Source organism: Protopterus annectens, chromosome 3.part1, assembly GCF_019279795.1.
Source record: "Protopterus annectens isolate FY-2018-M chromosome 3.part1, PAN1.0, whole genome shotgun sequence".
In the NCBI taxonomy this organism is placed as follows: domain Eukaryota; kingdom Metazoa; phylum Chordata; order Ceratodontiformes; family Protopteridae; genus Protopterus; species Protopterus annectens.
Window position 1 is genome coordinate 179899981 of NC_056732.1, and position 24013 is coordinate 179923993.

The window sequence follows — 24013 nt, forward strand, 5'->3', positions numbered from 1 at the left end:
ATTTAGTCCATGTCACTTGGCAGTGTACATTAGCTGAGATGGAAAGAACATACGGATAAACACTGCCATTTTCAAAAAGTAAATCTGTAGTCCTCATCTGCTGAATAATTTAAGAGTGAAATTATCAGGAGAACTACAAAATACTTTTGCATTAAGAGTTTTGAGATATGTGAATTTGCATTGAAACTCAACACAGATTTATGCAGGATATCGAAGGAGAAGCCTCAGAACAGCTAGTGGTAGAAAACTGCAGAACAGAATAATCTGAGGATTATGACAGCAGAACAGAAATGCCTAAGTACACAAGGGAAATGAACTAAAAGTACAATCTTATAGGTAAACACTCAAACGTAAACATTTAAGTTCCCCAGGGCATACGGATGTTAAGCTGTGAAAGATGTAGGAACATTCACAGCGACTGGGTGCAAAAAGTACTCAAGATGTGCAGCTGCCCAGAGATCCTTTATTAAATATCAAATATATTCTGAAAGTGTTATCAAAACCTATACACATGAGAGTCAAAGGGGATCAAAGACAGGAACAGAACATGGATTTAACATCAGATTATGAATGAGCAGGATGTGCTACTGAGCAGATCTACCAGCCAGGACTTGCTGGAAACAGCCCAGGTCTGGGGATCAAAGTGATGAAGCCCTGCTTATGAAGGCCAGATGACTAGGAGTTCAAACTGCAGTTTGCATAATGGAACAACTGACGGGGTGGTAATGGGTTCCCTACACTGATTCATCCATGCTGGAGGAGGGGAATGGTGGGTTCCTGGCTGACCAATTTACTGCCACGCAAACAGAAGCCCTGCCAAGCCAGTGAAGCAAACTCTCATAGGTGTGTGTGCAAACATGCAAATGCCAGCAGAGAGCATAGGAAACCACTGCAATGATGCAGGTGCTCACATCAGCCAACAGGCAGCAGGGCTGGAGACCCAGGCAGAAAAAAAAACAATGGTTGCCTATATTACAGCCTTTGCAACAGTCTCTATCTTCCTGGCTCACAGGAAATGAATGGTCCAGGAACAACTCTCACCCTGTGAAAAACTAACAGGTCAACAGATTGTAAGGTGGGCTAATAATCAGAAGAGGTGGGGGATCTAAAAAATGCTGGAAATAATAGCTATGCATGGAGTAGGGAAATGGAGGAAGGTAATAGACAGTGAAAGCCCCTTGTACCCTGGATATTGCCCCTCCATGCCAATTTCTCGCATGAGCCATAAATGCAAATTGTTCTTAGCTATACAGACAGTTTGTATACTGCATTTGACTTCCAGATTTAATTTGCTTTGAAAAAGAAGGATTTACTACAGGTAGGTAGACATCTGAGAATATAAGGAAACCATAAACTCTTATGTCTGGGAGCTGTCTGAAATGGAAAACTTGAAAGGTCTCAGCTTAGAAGTGGAAAAGGCATCTGACTGGGTGTAGTACAAAAGTTTTGTTGGCATTAGGGTTTACTCTGAGCCTAGAAAAATGGCTACAATACTCGTGTGAGTCCTTCACTCCCTTGATAATTGAATAGAGGGAGCAGACGGGTGACCTTTGTCCCCTTCTATTTGTGATGCATCTTCAGCCACTAGCAGCTTAGACTAGACAATCTACCTTCCTCATTGCAGATTATGTGGTGGGTGATGACTTGTCAGCTATACTTACTGGTTTGGACATGTCTGGTAAATTCTCTAGCTACATAATTAATTCAACTAAGATCAAGGTTGTTGCAGTGAATTACACACCTTCTAAGAATCTTAATAGTTAATACAGCTAGGATATGTGGCTCAGCAGAATGGAGCTGTGAGTGACACAGGTGACTGAAGGTCCATTTACTGGTTTGGTCACTACAGAAGCCAGGCATGAAAAGATAACGAAAAGGTGTGGGCTGATTACCACTCCCACGGGTAGTGGAAGGGCTGTGAATGCACTCAGGGGCACAGTGAATTATGTGATTTGCCTAGTGGAGGCAGGGGAAACCACTGCTCATACTATGCATGGAAAGGTAGGGCTGCTTGAAAAGAATGCTCCTTGCAGTTTCTCCCCAGCACCTCGCTGAGTGTGTACAGATAGGGCCTGAGAGACAAAAGAAAAATCCTTGAACCATTTCTGAAGGCTGCCTGAAGGATGCCCTCTCCCAACTGACTCACTCCACTGATGGGAATGAATGGATTAAATGACTGAGGAGGGGGCTGATCAACAGGCAGCGAGGGCAAAAAAAGTACAGTTGTGTACCTACCATAAATGTAGATGTTAGAGTGCATTCACTGTTGCAGTATTACTCTTGGGTTATATCCTGCTGGCAGGCTACCTGCAGTCGGCCAGAATTCCAAAGTCTAGGTCTGGTGTCAGTTGCTGTCGCCTCTTCCCTGACGTCAGTGCACCAGGGGTATAAAAGATGCAGCCGATGCCATTTTCTTCAGTTTTTCTTGCCCCAGATGTCAGGTGCCCCGAAAATGGTAGGCTAAATAAAAAAGAAAAATGCCAATAATTATGCATGCAGTAAAATAAACATTTCCTTCATCTACAAGCAAACACCACACAGGTTGTATAAGATAGAGAAGTATAGGTAAGTCCCAGCAAAGAAAAGGGGGATGGTGGGAGGGTAACCTGGACTGCAACAGTGAATGCACTCTAACATCTACATTTATGACAGGTGCACAACTGTACTATGTTAGTGTTTCACTGTTGCAGTCATTACTCTTGGGTTGAATCCAAAAGCTGAGGTTGGGTGGCTGGGCCTAAACAGGATTAGGAGAGGCTATAAGGCCCTGCAGAACTGCAGTGGCGAAGCCTGCTCTGGATTTAGAGTAGAGAGGTAAATGGTAGTGCTTTGTAAAAGTGTGCACTGAACTCCACGTTGCAGCCTCTAAAATGTCTTTGGTTGGTACTCTTCTGAGAAAGGCCGCTGAAGTGGCTGCTGCCCTGGTAGAATGAGGCCTAATGCCCTTGGGCACTGATTTGCCATGTTGTGAGTAGCAGAAATGAATGCAGTAGCCTATCCATTTTGGAATAGTCTGTTTTGAGATAGGCTTTCCTTGAGATCCTGCAGCATATGCCACTAAGAGTTGCTCAGTTTTTCTGAAAGCTTTAGTTCTGTCCAAGTAGAAGCGTAGTTGCATGTGTAGCAGAAGTCTCTCACCCTTATTCTGTGGGTTTGGATAAAAGGTAGGCAAATGAATGGTTTGGTTAAGGGCCACACTGGATACTACCTTAGGCATAAATGTCGGGTTCGTCCTTAGAGAAACCCTGTCTGGATGGAAAATGATGAAAGGTTCCACAGCCATGAGTGCCTGTATCTCTGAAACTAGTCTTGCAGAGGTTATTGCTAGGAGCAGAGCTGTTTTCCAAGATAAAAACTTTATATTAGCTGTATTGGCTGGCTCAAAGGGCAGCAGTGTCAGTTTTTCCAAGACATAATTGAGGTCCCATGCAGGTATTGGGGCTCTCCTTGGAGGTCTTATGTTTTTGGCCCCTCTGAGGTACTGCCTTAGCAAAGGATGGGAAAAAATAGGAGGTTCTGTATAGTAATAAGCTGAAATGGCAGAGGCATGAATTTTAATTGATGAGAAGGATAGGCGTTTGTCCAGCATCTCAGTTAGGTATTGTAAAATCTGAGGGATATTTGGCACAGATGTGACAATTCCTTGTGCCTAGTTTCAAGCACAGACTCTTTTCCATTTTTCTGCATACGGTTTTCTGGTACTAGGCCTCCTGCCCTCCAAAATAACATCCATCACTGCTTTAGAGAGAGTTGTGTTTTGAATGGTTACATTATCCACCATGCTTCCAGATTTAGGGTCCTGAGTTGGCTGTGCAGAATCAGATTTTTTCGCTGGGTCAGTAAGTGAGGAATTAGAAGCAATGTCCAGGCTGGGGCTTGAGACAAACTTTTTAGGATTGGGTACCAGTGCTGGCGTGGCCATTCTGGGGCAATCAGAATCATTCTTGGCTTCTCTTGTCTGACCTTTAGGAGCACCTTGGGGAGGAGAGGCAGATGAGGAAAGGCATATACTGCTAGAGTTTTCCAGATTAATCCACTTTCCACGCTTGCTTGTGGTAAGTCCTTATGCAGAATTTCTGTAGTTGGCAGTTGTGAGTGGAGACAAATAGATCTATGTGGGGGCATCCCCATTCCTTTGTTATCATGCTGAAGACTTGTGGATCCAGTTTCCACTCGTGGGAATCTGTGAGGTTTCTGCTTAGTTAGTCTGCCAGAGTATTGTTCTTTCCTGGCAGGAATTGTGCTTGCAGGTGTACTTGACAAGTCAATGCTGTGTCCAACTAAGTCATGGCTTATCTGCAGAGGGGGTAGAAATGTGTGCCTCCCTGCTTATGTACCACATGACTGTAGTATTGCCCATCCTTATCAGTAGTTGTCCTGGATGGAGTAGATCCTTGAAAGCTGTCAGGGCATTTTAAACAGCTAGCATCTCTTTTTGATTGATATGTAGATGCAATTGGCCTGTGGACCATGTGCCCCAAATATATTTTCCTACCATGTGTGCTCCCCAGGCATAATCCGACGCATCTGTTATTGACTGCCTGGCTGTGGGTAGAGTGAATGGCTGTCCCTTGTTGAGGTGACAGGCATGTGCCTACCATCGAAACTCCTGTTGCAGGCAAGGAATGATAATTAACGTTTCCAGGCTTTGACAATGTTGAGTCCAGACACTTTTTAGGTACCAATGAAGTTTCCTTATATGCAGTCTGGCATATAGAATTAGCAGAATGCAGGATGCCATAAAGCCCAAAGCATGTAGAATTTTTCTTGCAGATAACTGGGTCTTTCTTGCCAACATTTTGAAGTAGGACGTTAGCTGCCTTTGGCATGAGATAAGCCATCTGGGCAATTGTATTTAAGCTTGCGCCCAGGAATATGATCTCTTCAGAGGGTAATAGTTTTGATTTATTTTCGTTTACTGTGTACCCTAGGCAAATTAATAATCTTTTTACGAACGCCAGATGCTTTAGTAGAGTGTCCTTGTTCTCTGCTTGTATAAGGCAGTTGTCCAAGTAAGGATATATTTGAATTCCTCTTTGTCTGCAAAATGCAATTACTGGTGCCAGGCATTTTGTGAAGACCCTGGGCGCAGTAGATAAGCCAAAGGGCAGTGCAAAGAGTTGGTAGTGCATTGAGCCAACTATGAATCTGAGGTATCTTCTGCAAGATTGTCTGATTAGGATATGCAGGTATGCCTCTTTTAGGTCCAAAGTTACAAGCCAAGCCTTCTTGCCCAGCATGGGCAGAAGCTGCTGCAGAGTTAACATTTTGAATTTTGGAATGTCCAGAAATGTGTTTAGAATAGACAGGTCCAGTAATGGTCTCCAGGTTTTGTCCTTTCTGGAGATGGGTCCAGTATTGGCCTCCAGGTTTTGTCCTTTCTGGGTACCAAGAAAAGTCTTGAGTAAAATCCTTGTCCCTGCTCTTGCTGTGGTACTTGCTGTATGGACCACATGTTCATAAGGGACGAAACTCATTTTTGTGCCTCTGCCCATTGATTGTGTGGCAGGTTTGGCATACCTTTTGCCTTTGGCAGGGTGTGAAAGTGGAACCTGTAGCCCTGGGACACTATATTCAATACCCATTTGTCCTGGGTGATCATGTGCCAATTTTGAGAGAAAAGTGCTAGTTTTCCTCCTAAGGGGGCTGCAAGAAGATAAGTGCTTGGTGCTGGTAGAGGCAAGTCATTGGGACTGTTTCCTGTATGGCTGTGCTCTGTCTTCTCCACTTTTGGAGGTAGAAGTGTCCCACTGTTTAGGCCTGTATGAGCCCTGGGGCTGGGGATCTGCCTCTGGGATGTCTGTATCTGTCTCTTTGTGGCCTGTCCGACACTGGAAAGGACCAATTCTTTGTAGGCCAGTTCCTGCTAAATCTTGGTGGCTGAACCTGTAAGAAATCCTTTACTGTGTGCACAGATTTTGCTTCATCCTCCATTTTCTTCAAAACCTCCTCTGATTTACCACCAAATAAAGTATCATGCTGTAATGGAGCATCTAATAATTTTGCTTTAACATGATCAGGCAGATTTATTTCCTTTAACTAAGCATGTTTCCTAATGACAGAACCCGTACCTGCGGCCCTGCAGGAGGCCTCCAGAGAATCAAAACCACACTGCAATGTATGCTTTCCCACTTGTTCAGTTGCATACAATAAATCCTGCATTTCCTTATTTTCTGCACAATCAGAATTAGCCAACATTTTTTGTTTTAACAGTGACATTAAGTACTGCTTATATTTAGTCATATGAAATTGACAATTTAAAGCCCTCGCAGCCAAAGCAGAAGTGTAAACCTTTTCCCCCCATCTGTCTAGTGTCCTTGAATCCCTGTCAGAAGGGATAGGGTTTTTTGCAGTAGCGGCCTTAACCCCCTTGGGACCCTGAGAAATAGTTTCTGGGTCAGCAGCTGGGTTTTTATAAAGAAATTTATGTGAATCTAGAACCCTGTAGTATCTGTCTGGTTTAACAGGAGCTGGAGGTAAGGAGTCTGGAGAAAGGCCTGACTCTGAAAATACATCATCTACAATGTCTAGCACAGGGGGAATAGCAAGAGGCCTGTGCTGAGGAAGTAAAAGAAAATCTCTAAGCCTTTTCTTTGATTCTGAATAATCTTGGCTCTCTCAGTGGAAGTGCTCCCTCATGGTATGCAGGGTTTCCCTAAAAGAATAATCCTCAGGAGGAGAGGCTGAAGGAATGGATTCTTCAGCACCAGAATCCTCATAGGGAGGAAGAGAGTATTCCTGTACAGAAGAGGAGTCAGAGGAAATGGAAACCTGATCTGAAGAGTCATAGTCTGTCACTTGCCTAAGCCGCTTGTCAGGAGGGGGATGGGAACCCCTGATCAAGGTAATAAGGTCTTCAGCCATTTTGAGCATCTGTTTCTTAGGCATGGAAGTCTGTTCTGGAGAATGCTGTACTTGTTTCTTTGTCTTTAAAGCTGCTTTAGTCTTTGCTTTAGAAGCTGAAGTAGGCTTTACATAAAGCTGTGTAGGTCTGAAAACACCCTCAGAAGCCGATGCCTGCTCAGTGGCTCTGGACCCATCTCAGGGAATGATTTCAGTGTCTCCAATACCTTGAGTACCAGAGGCCTAGCTGGCTCCACATGGGAGTCGTCAGCGGCCTGTGGCTCTGAGGTAGCGGGCGTCAGGGGCTGCGAAAGCACCTCACTGAGAACCGGCGACTGGCTTAGCAGAAGCCTCATCGTTGGTTTTGGATCTCGGATGCCTGTCCTCTTTTTCCTTGCATTTTTTTAGAAACTCCGGTCGTAGGCTGTTCCGACGGCATTATGTAATTAAATTTTCGGCCAAAGTAATAAGCAAAATCAAACAGACGCTTAATAGTGCGTTTGTTGAATCTAGCACAAAACTGACAGCTAGCAACATTATGATCAGGGCCTAGGCAAGGAATACAGTAAGAATGAAAATCCTTATGAGGTATTTGCTTCCCACACTAAATACAATTGTTAACTTTTTCTGACATCAATCTGGAGCAAGAAAAAAGTTTCCCCAATGGGGTACTTAGCTTTAATGACGACTTCGGATCTGAAATTAGTCTGTGAAAATCTCAGAAGTCAGCCGACTGGCACTTGCGAACTGCTTTTGCTTCGGGCACCGCCCGGCAAGAAAGACAGAAGAAAATGGCGTCTACTGCATCTTTTATACCCCTGGCGCACTCACGTCAGGTAAGAGGTGACAGCAACAGATGCCGGACCTAGACTTTGGAATTCTGGCCGACTGCGGGTAGCCTGCTAGCAGGATAACCCAAGAGTAATGACTGCAACAGTGAAGCACGATGAACATCGTTAACAACTAAGGAATACATACTTGCAAACCTGGACAGGTGTTATAGTTGAGGCCTCACTGGCTGAAAAATTAGACAAAAATGCCGAAGATTTTAGAAGTGGAAAGCTACTGGGGCTTAGAGTTGGACAAGATGGTATAACAGCACTACATTTTTGTGGTGCCACTTTTGCAGAATGTTCCTAAAGCTTTGCGAATGAATGTTCCAAATGAGTTCAGAGATGTGTGAAAAATATACGATGAGGGGTTTTATTAAAGCTGGTACAAAATATTGAGTGAAAAACAAGGCTATAAGTAGTAGGATGTCTAAAGGAAAAAACTCAACTACATTCTGAGGCTGCTTAGCTGAAAATCATACATTTACTGATGATGCAGCCCTATAAAGCTGGAAGCAATTGACCTTACAAGTGACAACCAATTAGAATTTGAAAGCGACAGTCTGGGGATAACACAAAGAAAGGAACCAGGATATGTGATTACACAACTGACGCTGATGCTAAAATCCTTATTCAGTGAACAAGAGATGAGGAATGGCTGTATTTGTTGTTGCTGACCAGACTGAAGTTTGGATGTCAGGTTGAGGATGGGTAGAGATGAAGGTGGGTACACTGAGCAAAATTAATTTTCAGGAAATAACTTTGGTGGTCAGGTGAATGGGTGCCTAATCATAATGCTCATAAATACATACTTTGAACCATGCAGAGGCTGGTACAATGAGGGGATGATAAGCACAGGTAAAGAGATGGGAATAACTGACATGAAAGTGACTCCACCAATGGTGCCTTCCATGACAGCAGAGGCAAAAATGGATGTACCTGTGATGAAAAGACAGGTCAGTATGGCCTTAAGCCTTGAAAGAGGTTAAGGTAGATGTAGTAATTATTACACAAGTGGCAGGGACTGTTAATACACAGAGATTTAGCCTGTCATACAATCTTGGGATTGTCAATTACACCAATAATCACTAGTTCAAGAAGCTAGTATTCACATGGAAATGTTTTCACCAACATTTTTTCTATACCACATAAGATCAGGGGTCACCTGCTGTGCAACATGGTGAACATATCAAAACCCTTCAAAAACATACAAATCAAACATCCTTACCACAGGATTCAGTTTTTCATGATATCTACCCATCTTCATTTTTCACCCCTACAAGCACTGCTAAATCATCTTTAATGTATATCTTCCCTCAAACCAGCATCATTCCTTGATCACTTGCACATTAGATCTTTTCACTTTGTACTCCCCCTCACCCCTCCTTCCTTTCCACTCGAACTACATCCCCACTAATGTCACGTACACCCTTTAGTCATTTCCCTTAGTCCTGCAACACCACAACCTTCTTGTTGACAACTCAGCCAGTACATCTATTAATCCTCTTCTTAGTCCACTAAATCCTGCATGCACATGACACATTTCTTTGATATCCTCCTCTTTAAACTTTAACCCATCTTCTCATCTTAAAACTCTCAACATTTATGGTCACCATTCCACCTACCCATTTCTACCCTTTCCAAGCTTCTCTCGTCACTTCCCAGTTCCACTGATTGTGTTCCCACCTAAAGCAGAGTCCAAAACTATCTGATACACTTACTGAGGTGCACAAGAATAATACTGCACTAACCACACTCAGCATTCCTATCCACTATGGGCTCATACTATTGCATTACAGTTCTTCCTCATAACAACCAGTTATTAGTACTGGTACTATAGAGGAGTAAGATTCCAAATGGAGACTTGCGTATCTAGCTCAACAATTTACAGGTCACACAGTAAATGTGCACACAAAGACCAGATGTACCATAAAATCTCAAGTATAATACACACTTGTGTATAATACGCAAGCTAGATGTAACCCACAAATCTCTGAAACAAATGGAAATTAGTTTTGGAAGATAACATTTTTTGTAGCACTTTGCAGTAATCTGTATACCTTACAATAACTGTACCATTACTGTACAATTATGGTAAATTGTTGTTCATAGTTTGACAGTAAATTTGAAAAATAGAATACAGGCCTGTGGACAGGAACATTTTCATTTTATAGTCAGATGCCAAAAAGAGAAATGTTACAGTGTTTAAATTACCAAACAACTTCACTAGCTTCACAGCCTAGCAAGGCAATAGCAGTAGTAGGTATCTAGAGCATGAACTTCTAGGTATAAAAATCTGTTTTTAAGTGGTAGAGGCACACAAGATGAAATTATCAACATTCTCTGGATAATACACAGAGAGCAAGGGAGAACCAGAAAAACACTACCACAAACAAGCAAGTACAGGTCCTTGTGCTTCACTGTGAGCCCTTAATGAATAGTGGGTCAACTTTACAAATTATTTTTAATAGTACTTATTAACTATCAAAAATGTGCAACAGTTAAGGTACCCAAACTGACAGAACAGTCACCGCTGTCACTAGTGAGAAGCTCATCCAGTGCTGTCAAGTCAATGCTATGGTTACTGGTGCCATTGTAATAAATATCGTCTTCTTTATCTGATGACATTTGTTCATCCTCCTACAAAATGTCGTCCTTGTTGCAATCCAGATTGAAATACATTTGAGGAAACCTTGTAGAATTATACATGCATCTAAATCATGCCAAGCCACAAGTATCCATTTGGCAAGAATTGAGAGCTGGTTGACGCATACGGCCACAAACAGTAAGTGTGTGATTACTGTCACTTAACCATTCATTCCATTTACAACAGATAGCATACTTTGGCTTAGTGGCAGAAATGTCTAAAGGCTGCAGTAGACATATCATGCCAACTAGAATAAGATCAGATTTCATTTTCCTAAGTTTTTGCTTTACAGAAGGCATTCAATGAACCCAAAATGAGTCAAGCACCAACATGGAAGCTTTTTTTTCTTGGACCACTGGGACGTACACCCCAAACACATTTTAACCAATGGTTAATGCTTCAGTCATCCATCCTTTAGGATGGACACAGTGTACAACACCTGGAAATTTTATTCCTTTAGGTAGTGGTGTTCTCAAAAATCATGAAAGGCAGAAACTTCCCTCATCTGCAGTACATGCTAACATGACGGTAAAGTGAGGCTTGTCCAGGTGTACATTTTGTGTCTACAGTCCTGTTGTAGGGCACATCAAAAGTTAAGGGTGTTTGATTGGTGTTTTCCATTTGTGCAAGATCATACATATGACCCATTCTTAATCTGGAACTCCACAAGCTTCCTTACATGATCATACAGAATATGGTGTGCGATGGTAGTTCTACCAATTTAAAGACCATACTGCTTCATAAAACAAACTTCCCATCCATAGGATGCTTTAAATTTCTTTGCGATTAAGAAAGTTTTTCAGTTTCAGACCTTTAAGACTAATTACAATACATGACACACCAATGCTTTGTTGCCTGCTATCTACTACCCAAGTCCATTAATGTTTTTTCCAAGGTCATAGGTTGGTACTAGGCTATCGGCCCTAGGGCCTACGCAAGCCTAGCCATAACAATTCCCTGGATATTTCTTCCCACAATATTTACTTCTCCGGGCCCCTGTCTAGCAGGGCGACTGACATGATCCCCGGGGTGAATTTCCTATCTCCCATCCAATCATCAAGGTTCCTTTTGAATAGGGCCAATGAGGCGCTCTGCTCGATATGTATGGGCAGTCTATTCCAGAGTCTGGGGAGTCTCTGGGTCAGGAACCTATCCCTCCAGCATGTTTTGTTCATTGTGATGACAAGGTTTAGATCCCTGGAGCGTGTGGCTCTGAGGGATTGGGATTTCTTTAAGTGGAGCATGTCCAACAGCTCAGGGTTTGACATGGCCTTGTATGTTAAGCAGAGATCACCTCTGAGTAGACAATATGTCACAGAGTATAGCTGGAGTTTTTTTAGACGGTCAGTATATGGCATCTGCTTTAGGCCTGTGATTCTTTTAGTGAGGTATTTCTGTGGCCTTTCCAGCTGTTGCAGATGTCTTGTGAGGTACATACCAAACGGGGCATTATACTCTATAATGGGTCTAATGAGGGATGAGTACAGTGGGATAATGACCTCCTTTTTTCTGGATGAAAAGCCCTTAGTGATGAGGTGTGCCACATAGAAGGATTTCCTGACTGATGTGGCAATGTGGTTATCGAAAGTGAGACCACTGTCCACCTGTGTCCCCAAGTCTCTCATCACACTTTCGATGTTTAGTGTCCTGCCACCTATGTGGTAATTCATGGGTTCGTGTTTTTTTCCAAAGGGGATAACTATACATTTCTTGGCATTAAGCTTGAGCCCATGGCTCTGGCACCAAGCATATGTCTGGTCTGGGAAACTTGCCAGTAAACTACTATTTTCTTTTTTTCTTACTAGGCAACACTTGCAATGCCTTTTTATTTTTATGCCTTAGTCGGATATTTCACTTACAAATACAGAAATGATTACTTGTGCAAGATTGCCCTCAGATTCTGCACATTTTATTACTAACAGCTTTTACGGTAAAGTATAACATTTTCTCAGTCATTTTTAGGGCTTAAAATAGGTTTACTGAGAAAAAGTACCGGCACCTTCTTATCAAATGGAGAGTCAAAAGCAGTCAACAGGTGTATGCGCCCGAGTTTAAGTACAGTCCCTCTCAAAATTCTTCAGAACTTGGCACTAGATTATCGCAGGATGCAGGCCACTATGTATACAGGCATACTGGTACCTCTCAATTGTACAGATTTTCACAGAATGTCCAGATTTTTGCCTCTTATTTTTGGTCAGTTTTTCATAACATTGTGATTTCCTGGCAAATTAGTAGCAAATCATTAAAGATTGATGTTAGAAATCAATGACAGACATTTGAGTTTCATATTTTATACCCTTCAGAAAATGGATAATGCAAAACCTGTAATTCTATCAACTTTAAGTTAGTAAGAGCAATATTTAAAAATTGTCCCTATTTTTGGTCCCTTGACCACATTTACTCATGGCTTTGTCCACATTTCTTGCTCTAAGAGTTGACAGGTACAGGCAAATCAAAACCAGTGTACAGTATATTTTATCTATTCCTGCTATTGTTTATTAAAAAATATATGACTACGCAACTTTGAATCCACCTTAAAATGAAACAAGGTACGGTAACGCCAAAATACATGTAAAATGGGGTGACAAACTAGGGACCACCTGTATGCGAGTACAATACATACCCCCATTTCACTGGGCTAAAAGGTAATAAAAAATTGTGTGCATTATACTCAAGATTTTACTGTAGTTATCAAGCATGACAGTACAGTTTTGTACCTACCATAAATGTAGATGTTCGAAGATCCACATTGCTGCAGTCCTGACACTTGGGTAGTCCGCTGTCCACGGTCGGCCCGAATATTAAAGTATAAGGCTGACGTCGGTCATGGCGCATTTAACTGACGTCAGGACGTCAGGGTACAAATGCGCATGACCGGCGTCATATCCCCAGTCTTTTCTTGCCCCAGATGTCAGAAGACCTTAAAAACAAAGGTCAAAACCAAAAGACAGCAAACAAATAACCAACCACCCTTGCACTAACTATATGTACAATACATATACAATATACACAATATGTACAACCCAACCCACACAACCACCTCCAACTACAGAGGGGAAGGAGGGAGGGTAAATTGGACTGCAGCAATGTGGATCTTCGAACATCTACATTTATGGTAGGTACAAAACTGTACTATGTTCTTCATCTCACATTGCTGCAGTCCTGACACTTGGGTAGAATCCCAAAGCAGAGGTAAGGGAGGATGGCTAACTATAAGGAAGCAGGAGCTGCCAAAATGCCCTGCAAAACCGCAGTGGCAAAACCAGCCCTGGACTTAGAGTAAAGTGGCAGGTGATAATGCTTAGAGAAAGTATGCACAGAACTCCAAGTAGCTGCCTCCAAAATATCCTTGGATGCCACTCCCCTCAAAAAAGCTGAAGTGGCAGTAGCCCTAGTGGAATGAGGCCTAATCCCAGCTGGAACCTCCTTGCCATGATGGGAATAACAGAAAGCAATGCAAAACCCAATCCACTTAGAAATAGTTTGTTTTGACACAGGCTTGCCCTGAGAACTCAAAGCAAAAGAAACAAAACTGCTGAGACTGCCTGAACCCTTTAGTTCTGTCCAAATAATAACGCAACTGCCTGTGTACATCCAAAGTGTGCAAAATCTTTTCCCCCTTATTTTGGGGATTTGCATAAAAAGTAGGCAAATGAATAGTCTGGTTTAAAGCCACACTAGAAACCACCTTAGGCATAAAGGAAGGATTAGTACGTAATGATACCCTATCCTTATGGAAAATCAAGAAAGGCTCAACTGCCATAAGGGCCTGTAATTCAGAAACCCGTCTTGCAGAGGTAATGGCCAACAAAAAAAGTAGTCTTCCATGATAAATATTTCAACTCAGCAGTAGCTGCAGGCTCAAAAGGTTGTAGAGTGAGTTTCTCCAACACAAAATTGAGATCCCAAGCAGGAGTAGGAGCTCTTCGTGGGGGTCTTATATTCTTTGCCCCTCTAAGAAATTGCTTGAACAAAGGATGAGAAAACAATGGCGGGTCGCAATCATAGTGAGCTGAAATTGCTGCAGCATGAACTTTAATAGAAGAGAAAGACAAACCTTTGTCTAGTAACTCAGTAAGATATTGAAGAGCCACACACAAATTAGGCTCAGAAACATCAAAATCTTTTGCTGCACCCCAAAATAAAAATCTCTTCCATTTATCAGCGTACACTTTCCTTGTACTAGGCCTTCTAGCTTCCAAAATAACATTCAAAACTTGCTGAGGAAGTGGAGGCCCATTATGGTTCAAAACAGAATATGCCAGGCTGTTAGGTGCAGAGAGTGAAGCTTGACATTGAGCAAATGGCTGTCCACCTGTGACAACAGGTGTGGAATCGAAGGCAAAGGCCATGGAAGAAGGCCATGGAGGCTTCCGTACTAGACTTCTTAGTAATGGGTACCAGTGCTGTCGAGGCCAATCTGGAGCTATTAAAATCATCCTTGGCTTGTCCTGTCTGACCTTCAGAAGTACCTTTGGGAGGAGAGGCAGAGGTGGAAAGGCATACACATGAAGATTGCTCCAACTGAAAGAAAGAGCATCCACTCTCCAAGCTGTGGGATGAAACCTTTTTGTGCAAAACTTTGGCAGCTGATGGTTCAGTGGAGAAGCGAACAGATCTATGTCTGGAGTTCCCCATGACACTGTCAATTTCTGAAATACATGAGGATCCAATTTCCACTCGTGGGGATCCATAATCCGTCTGCTCAACACATCTGCTAAGGAGTTCTGTGCTCCTGGCAGAAACCTTGCCTGAAGATTGAGCTGTAAACTGAGAGCAGTCTCCCACAAAATCATTGCTTGCCTGCATAGAGGATAAGAATGCGTTCCCCCTTGCTTGTTGATGTACCACATGACAGTTGTGTTGTCTGTTAGAATCAACACCTGTCCTGGAAGAAGGAATTCCTTGAAAGCTATTAATGCAAACTGGACTGCTAACATCTCCTTCATGTTGATATGTAGATGTAGTCTGACAGGCCACTTGTTTTGTATCCACTTTCCATTTAGATGAGCTCCCCAAGCTTTGTCCGAGGCATCTGTCGTTAAAATCTGACTTGCCTCTGGCCGGGTCACAGAGAGTCCCTTGTTTAGGTGACATTCCTGAGCCCACCACAAAAATTCCTTCTGAATGCAAGGTATTATTTGAATGACAGTGTCCAGATCCTGGCAGTGCTGTGTCCATACATTTTTGAGATACCATTGTAGCTTCCTCATATGCAGTTTGGCATTGGGAAGCACCAGAATACAAGATGCCATGAACCCTAAGGCTTGAAGGACTGTCCTTGCAGTCAGCCCGGACTGATGAGATAGTTGATGGAAGTAAAGGGATAGACTCTTTTGTTTGTCCGGGGTTAAAAAGGCCATCTGGGCTGCTGTATTCAGTCTCACACCCAGAAAGCACATGTCTTGAGAGGGTACTAGACTGGACTTTATTTCGTTCACAGAATACCCTAGGCATCTTAGCACTGTTATCACATATTCCAAATGATGAAGAAGCTCTTCTCTTCCTTGAGCCAGTATTAGGCAGTCGTCCAAATAAGGATAGATCTGTATTCCTTTTAGTCTGAAGAAAGCTATCACTGGAGCCAGAACTTTCGTGAACACTCTGGGCGCAGTAGATAAGCCAAAGGGCAATGCAGAGAACTGATAGTGAGAAGTCCCAGCTCGAAAACGCAGATACTTTCTGCAACTGAGTCTGATAGGAACATGAAGGTAAGCCTCCTTGAGATCCAAAGTTACCATCCAATGATCTTTGCCCAGCAGAGGTAAAAGCTGCTGCAACGTCAACATTTTGAACTTGGGAATGTCCAGATAAGTGTTGAGGATAGATAAATCCAAAATTGGTCTCCACGTGTTCCCCTTCTTTGGTACTAGGAACAGGCGAGAATAAAATCCTAGGCCCACTTCTGGCAGAGGGACCGGCTGTATGACCCCTAGTTGGAGCAACAGAGAAACTTGTTTGTGAGCCTCTATTCTTTGTTGAGGAGGAACGTCTGGCATGCCTTTGAAAGGAGGCAAGGTACGGAAATAAAACCTGTAGCCGTGGTGTATGATATCCAATACCCATCTGTCCTGGGTAATTAAACTCCAATTTTCTCTGAAAAGTGCCAACCTTCCTCCCAAAGGTGCTGCCAGACGAGCAGGCTCTGGCAGCTGAAAAGGTAGGTCATTGGGTCTGCTTACGAAAGGACTGACCCCTGCCCTCACCCGAAGCCTGTGCAGGAGAACTCCTGTCCTAGGCCTGAAAGAGCCCTGAGCTCTGGCCTTACCACGCCTAGATCTACCCCTAGACTGGGAATCATAAGAAGGATACGTCCACCCCTTAGTAGGCCAATTTCTACTAAACTTTGGAGGCTGGACCTGCAAAAAATCTTTAACAGTCTGCATAGACTTAGCCTTGTCTTCCATTTTCTTCAAGACTGTCTCAACAGGAGGACCAAACAACACGTCAGATTGTAAAGGAGCATCTAAAATCCTTGTTTTAACATGTTCAGACAAATTCTGATCCCTCAGCCAGGCGTGCTCATAAGAACAGTCCCAGTGGCAGCCACCCTAGACGAGGCCTGTACAGCATCAAAACCACATTGCAAAGAATGCTTACCCACCTGTTCAGAAACATGTACTAAATCTTGCAACTCTTTACAATCAATACCTACTGCCAGAGCATCAACCTTAGACTTCAATTGTGAAAGGAGATAGTTTTGGTATTTCAACATGTGAAACTGGCAATTCAGAGCCCTCATAGCAAGAGTGGAAGAAGTATAAACTTTCTTTCCCCATCTATCCAAGGCCCTAGCCTCCTTGTCTGTAGGAACCGGATTCTTAACAACAGAAGCCTTAACACCCTTAGGCCCCTGGCTAACAGTTTCTGGGTCTGCCCTAGGACTCTTAAAAGATACTTATGAACTTCAGGCACCCTGTAATACCTATCCGGTTTAACAGGAGCAGGAGGCAAAGAATCAGGATTAAGAGAAGCCTCAGTAAAAACATCTTCCACTACATCCAAAACAGGAGGTATAGCCAAAGGCCTATGCTGGGGTAAAAACAGAAATTCCCTAAGCCGTTTCCTGGAATCAGAGAAGTCCTGACCCTCCCACTTAAAATGCTCCCTCATGGAATGAAGAGTTTCTGAAAAAGAAAAATCCTCAGGAGTAGCAGCAGAAGGAGTAGAATCATCCACATCAGAATCAGAATAAGGAGAGTACTCCTGTAAGTCTTCAGCTCTGAAACATCTGAAGCATGCTCAAAACCCCCCAGCTCAGGCTCCATCCTAGGTCTCTTAGCAGGAGGGGGCATAGAACCCCTAATTAAAGTAATCAAATCTTTTGCCATTTTAAGCATATGCTTCTTGGGCATAGTACCTGAAGAGCTAGGAGTAACACCAACTGAAGCTAAACCTGGCCTGTTCCTGGGAGAAGTCTTAGAAACAGAAGGAGAGGGCCTAGCCACCTTAGGAAGGGAGGGGAGTATAGTAACCTGAGAAGCCCCCTCAGCCTGACTTGCCTCCTGAGAGGCCACATCCTGCAATAATAAGGTCTCACTCTGGGAACACAAAGAAATCTCCGGTGGAGCCACCGGCTCCACCGACACCTCTAAAGAACCGGCGTCCGGTACAGACGGTTCTTCTAGCCTAGGCTTAACTGCCTTGTCCTTGCGCTTCTTCGAGGAAGCGGGCGTCGGAGCATCCGACGGCATGTTATAATTGCACCGCTTCCCAAAGACTAACCTTGCACAATCCAACCGTCTCTTTATAGTGCGTTTATTAAATCTAGCACAAGAGCGACAGCCAACAACGTCGTGCTCAGGCCCTAAGCAAGGAATACACAAAGTATGATAATCTCTATGCGGTATCTGTTTCCCACAAGAAACGCAATTAACTTTTTCTGACATCCGTAAATGACTGAGGCAAGAAAAACTAAAATATTCCCAACGGGTACTTAGCCAACTTTGAACTCGGTCTGAAACTTCTAAATCGAAAAATCTCAGAACGCCAACCGGCACTTGCAATGCTGCTTCTGCATCGGACCATGCGGCAAAAAAGACTGGGGATATGACGCCGGTCATGCGCATTTGTACCCTGACGTCCTGACGTCAGTTAAATGCGCCATGACCGACGTCAGCCTCATACTTTGATATTCGGGCCGACCGTGGACAGCGGACTACCCAAGTGTCAGGACTGCAGCAATGTGAGATGAAGAACATCTACCATTTCTACCTGCTAACTGATGTAACTATGGAGTCAACTAACTCTTATGCCTGACAAAAGGTCACAGGCTCGGTGAAACATTCAAATCTCCTTCACTATCTGTGTATACTTTTCTGCAGTTTACACAAACACCAACACATGGTCTCACACAAAGCCCACATGTCTTCTCCAGAAATCTAGGATATTTCCATTCTTCAATGTAGACGCATTATAATGCACTTGTTTTTTTCCATCCTGTTGTTAACTCCCTGGGTTAGGATCTGGGAGTCCAATCTTGTCTGAGTATTCTTCCTCAGTAAAGGCTTTGTTTGTAGCATACAATGCAATGTGTGCACTGCCCCATTCAAACACTTCCTTTAGTACCCTTAGATGGCTTGTCAATTAACACATTTGGATCTGCTTCCAAATACCAGATACCAGCTATACCTATGTACACTATGTGGAGTTCTTTACCATAAAGCTTAGCCAAGGCAGTTAAAACTGCTGCTCACAGTTTTTGTTTTACCTTTAACAAAAATTGCATGACTGGCTGGTACATACAGTTTCAATGCTGAAATTACCAGCTGCATTTAATCATCTATTCACTAATGAACTGTCTTGCAGTATCATTATACATTTGGGGTGTCACATGAACACGTCCATGGGTAAATCAACTTTCTTTGCAGTCTTGCAGTCCTTCCTTGCACTGAAACATGTAAAATGATAAGCTGTGAGTGCTATAAACTTTGTTTTATCTCATGTTACAAAATGCAGTCAAACTGTTGACGGAGATGTACCTAATCATAACTCCACAGACGGCCCAAGCTTAGGCTCGCTACATTTTAGCTTATTTACCATGTGTTAACCAGGTAAATGAGTTGGTTCACAGACTCATTTCAGTTATAAACCTGGCCTTAAGCAAAAGGGAATGAGAGAATTAAAGCAGATAAAGGATTTGGTAAAAGCAGTGATGCTCTCAATGACTATCAGATCCTCACTCACTGCTCAGGAATCTGCTACAACTAGATTAAATAAATCCCTTATTTACAGTTATGAAAGGTGACTAGTTTGGTTGAATGGACATGACTGAGGAGTCAGCAATTTTAACTCTTGTATTTGCTGCCAAAGACAAGTTGCTTTGCACTCACAGCACTGTGGTTAAAGAACGAGATTATACACAACTCTTAACCAAGAACCAACGAACCACAAAAAAAATTAAACTCTGTCATATCTAAATAGCCCTCCAAAGTTATTGTCTGACCATCTGAGCTCCTATTATGCAGAGGTCAACAAGGATGAACAAATGGATGAATGACTGAAAAAATGCAGCTTACTACAACTCTAAAGCTTGACATGAAAAAAGGAATACTTAAGTCACATTAACAAATTATACAAAGTACTCGGATCATGAGAATTTTTATCTCCAATACCACGTGTCAAAAGAAATCTAATTTTTGATGCAGATGACAGGGGCAACTGATAACATTGGGCTAACCGGCTTGATACATTACATTTAGATCTAACCTGTATATCAAAGTAGTGACTGAAATAACAAGCAAGAGGAAACTAATGCATGCAAAGGGCAGACTAATGGGACAAATTAATTTGTTAAAAAATCTCTTAAGCAGAACATTATGCAATAAAACGTACCTCATCACCAATAGAAATATTGGAGCACTTCCTTCCATTTTCTCCAGTTCCATTTACACCATTCTTACAGTACGACTTGAAGCTTATGGTTACACCTTCAGGAAGTTTTTTGTTTTCAAAGATAATTTCTGAAGACAAAGACTAAAGCAAAGTGCAATTATTAACAAAGAATAGAAGCACATTTGTAAAAGCAGAAATACCACAACAGCTATACACAACACTGACTAAACTAATCTACAAAACTGAGCTACAGTCCAGGTTAATAGATACATACAAGGTTTAAAAAAAAAAAAAACATGTAGCACCTGTCTTCATCTTGGAAATTATAATAGGGAAAGTTTTGTCTTGTCTGATATATCCTACTACTACTGAACACCAAGATATGATTTTTCTGAAAATTAGACGAACAGAATTAAATCATACCTATAGTTCCCAGACCTGTGAATGTGCTTATGTGGTAAGAGGTACCCCAAAATTAAGAAAGAAAAAAAAAAAGAGAAATGTGGGAAGAGTTTAATGGGGTGGCTTCCACATGACTTGAGGGAAGATCTTCAGGCAAAAGGATGCTTTGTGAATAACAATTCATAACTAATACAATGCAACAATAAGACATCATTAGCTGTAGATCAATTAAAAAAAAAAAAAAAAACAGAAGAGTGGACTTGTATAAGTGGCTGCTATGCATGATGGCACTGCTATGAGAGGGGAGGAAAAATAAGCCTTTCAGAAAGCAAACCATGGAAAATAAGTTTTTTTTAAAGAGCAATAAGAAAGGAAAGCAAGGAATTAACAATTGCACCAAGTAGTATTTATTCAAAAGCCAGCAAAATAAGGGGAAACAATGACATCTTTCAAACAAGGCAGTAAGAGACTGACAAAAACTCAAAGAATGTGTGCAGTACATAGAAGTCAGGAGAAGCCTGTCAAGGATAAGCAAGGAGTTTAGCAATCATTTATCTTTTGTTTCAGAAGTAAAAGTCTAGACAATACAGCCACTACAGCAGCATGGAACATTTCAGATACAGACTGCAACCTCCTAACACAATGATACATTCACGTACATGTTTGTAGGCTTACTAGAAGTGGAAAGCCGGAGGCAGCTATATTAGTACCTCTTGGGCTTAGCAAAGTATATTCTGTGCTGCTTTTAATTTCTCCTGTGCTACCTGGAGTAAGAGGAACTCACCTGATGGTGCCCAACAGCTAATCCAACCATCATCTGGCTCCCTCGATGCTTAGATTACAGAGTATGAGCACTTGGAGAGCAGTGAGGAGTTCGCTGTTGAGGAAAGTAAATAATGTGGGAAGAAATAGCCAGGGAATTGTTATGGCTAGGCTTGTATAGGCCCTAGGGCTGATAGCCTAGTACCAACCTATGAACCTATAAAAACAAAAAACAGTGCAGCAGCCAGAGAAAGCATAGGGAAAAGCTAGCATAAACATATCTTGCTACAAGCAGCCTTGCTGGCAAGTCTTAATGCTTCAGCTTTACATTTCTTACACTTAGCTGTATATTGTTGTTTTCATACCAAAAACTTATTTATTGACAACTGAGTGCAAAAAAAAAAGTAGACAAGCTCCAACTATTTATTAAAACAAAAAAGTATAGGTGCAAAGCTTATGGGCTTCCCCCCTTCTTCAGTGTTAACAAGCTATTAAAAACCATCCAATTTATATTACAAATCAGTTGATCACATGACAGTCATCCAATAAAAATATATGCAAAGATAACATATAAAAATACAGACTACATGTGCACAGTTAAAATAAATAATTCAATAATGCATTTGGTTCTTAACTAAAAAGTACAGTTTTGTACCTACCATAAATGTAGATGTTCGAGTGCTAATACAGCTGCAGTCGTAACAGATGGGTTCTCCTGCCGTCAGGCGGGTCCTCGGTCGGCCGAATTTCAAAGTCTAGGTCCGGCGTCGGATGTCGTCGCTTCTTCCCTGATGTCAGTGCGACAAGAGTATAAAGGAACCAGCCGACGCCATTTTCTTCAGTTTTTCTTGCCCCAGATGTCAGGTGCCCCCAGAAGGAAGGTAATACATAAATGTGGGTAATAATGCAGTGCAATATAATCAAAATACAGTAGTTGCAAGTAAATACATCATAAATGAATACCCCAATCAGGTTGTATGAGGATGTTGGCGTCTATAGGCCTGTCCCAAGAGGGGAAGGAGGGAAGGAAACCTGGACTGCAGCTGTAATAGCACTCTAACATCTACATTTATGGTAGGTACAAAACTGTACTATGTTCATCGTGCATACAGCTGCAGTCATAACAGATAGGTAGAATCCCAAAGCTAAGAAAGGGGTGGTAGGCACTAGGTGGAACTAGGAGCCAAAATGCCCTGCAAGACTGCAGTGGCAAAGCCTGCTCTAGTTTTGGAGTATAAAGGTAGGTTGTAGTGCTTGGAGAAGGTATGCACAGAACTCCAAGTGGCTGCTTGCAAAATATCTTTGGTAGGAACTCCTCTGAGGAAAGCTGCAGAGGTGGCTGTGGCCCTGGTGGAATGAGATCTGATGCCTGTAGGTACAGTTTTGCCATGAAAAGAATAGCAAAAGCGTATGCAGTGGGCTATCCATTTTGAGATTGTCTGTTTGGAAATTGGCTTTCCTTGAGCTCCTACAGCAAAGGACACAGAGCTGTTCTGATTTTCTGAAAGGCTTTGTTCTGTCCAAATAATAACGCAGTTGTCTGTGGATGTCCAAGGAATGTAATAATCTCTCCCCTTTGTTTTGAGGATTAGGATAAAAAGTAGGTAAATGTATGGCCTGATTTAAAGCTACCCTGGATACCACTTTAGGCATAAAGGACGGGTTGGTTCGTAAGGAAACTCTGTCCTGATGGAAAATGATAAAAGGCTGCACAGCCATGAGAGCTTGTAGTTCTGAAACTCTACGAGCTGAGGTAAAAGCCAGAAGGAAAGCTGTTTTCCAGGACAAATATTGCAAATCTGATGAGGCAGCTGGCTCAAAGGGAGGCAAGGTCAGTTTTTCCAGAATGAAATTAAGATCCCAAGCAGGTATTGGTTGATTCCTTGGGGGTCTTAGATTCTTAGCCCCTCTGAGGAACTGTCTTAAGAGAGGGTGAGAGAATAAAGGTGGATCAGTGTTGTATTCTGCAGAAATGGCTGAGGCATGGATTTTGATGGAGGAGAATGAAAGTCCACTGCTAGCAGCTCAGCTAAATACTGTAGTATCTGAGGTAAATTCAGTTTTCCAGGATCCTGGCCCTTTTTCTCATTCCAGACACAAAACCGTTTCCATTTTGCGGAGTAAGCTTTTCTAGTTGACGGCCTTCTGGCCTCCAAAATGACATCCTGCACCTTCTTGGAGAGTAGGGTCTATTGTGATGCTAAGGAATCTTCCATGCGGCTAGGTTGAGTGTTTTTAGCTGGCTGTGAAGAGTTTTGCAGCTGTGCTGAGTCAGAAGAGGAGGCATTAGAGGCAGGGTCCATGGTGGGGAATGCGTCAGACTCCTCAGGAGTGGGTACCAGTGTTGCCTTGGCCAGTCCGGAGCAACGAGAATCATCTTTGGTCTGTCTGCTCTGGTTTTCAATAGAACTTTGGGCAGCAGAGGAAGAGGTGGGAAGGCAAACTGTCATTGATGTCCAACTGATAGAGAGAGCGTCCACTCTCCAGGCCTTTGGATGGAAAATCCTTGAGCAGAATTTTGTCAATTGGTGATTTTTGTGGGAGGCAAAGAGATCTATGTCTGGCCTTCCCCATTCTTGGATTATTTCTGTAAAAACTTTTGGATGCAATTTCCATTTGTGTGGATCTGTCATATTCCTGCTTAGGTTGTCTGCCAGCGTGTTTTCCTTGCCTGGCAAGTACTGTGCTTGTAGTT

At 42.5% G+C, this 24013-nt stretch overlaps 1 protein-coding gene across 1 annotated transcript in view; it reads right to left on the reverse strand.

Annotated features, from left to right (window-relative positions):
* The window catches only part of ITGB1 (integrin subunit beta 1), an 823672-nt gene that overhangs the window by 308635 nt on the left and 491024 nt on the right, over positions 1–24013 (reverse strand). The window contains exon 11 of the mRNA XM_044066189.1: positions 20143–20295. Within this exon, the coding sequence (XP_043922124.1) occupies positions 20143–20295 (153 nt within the window). The remainder of the gene's footprint in view (positions 1–20142; positions 20296–24013) is intronic.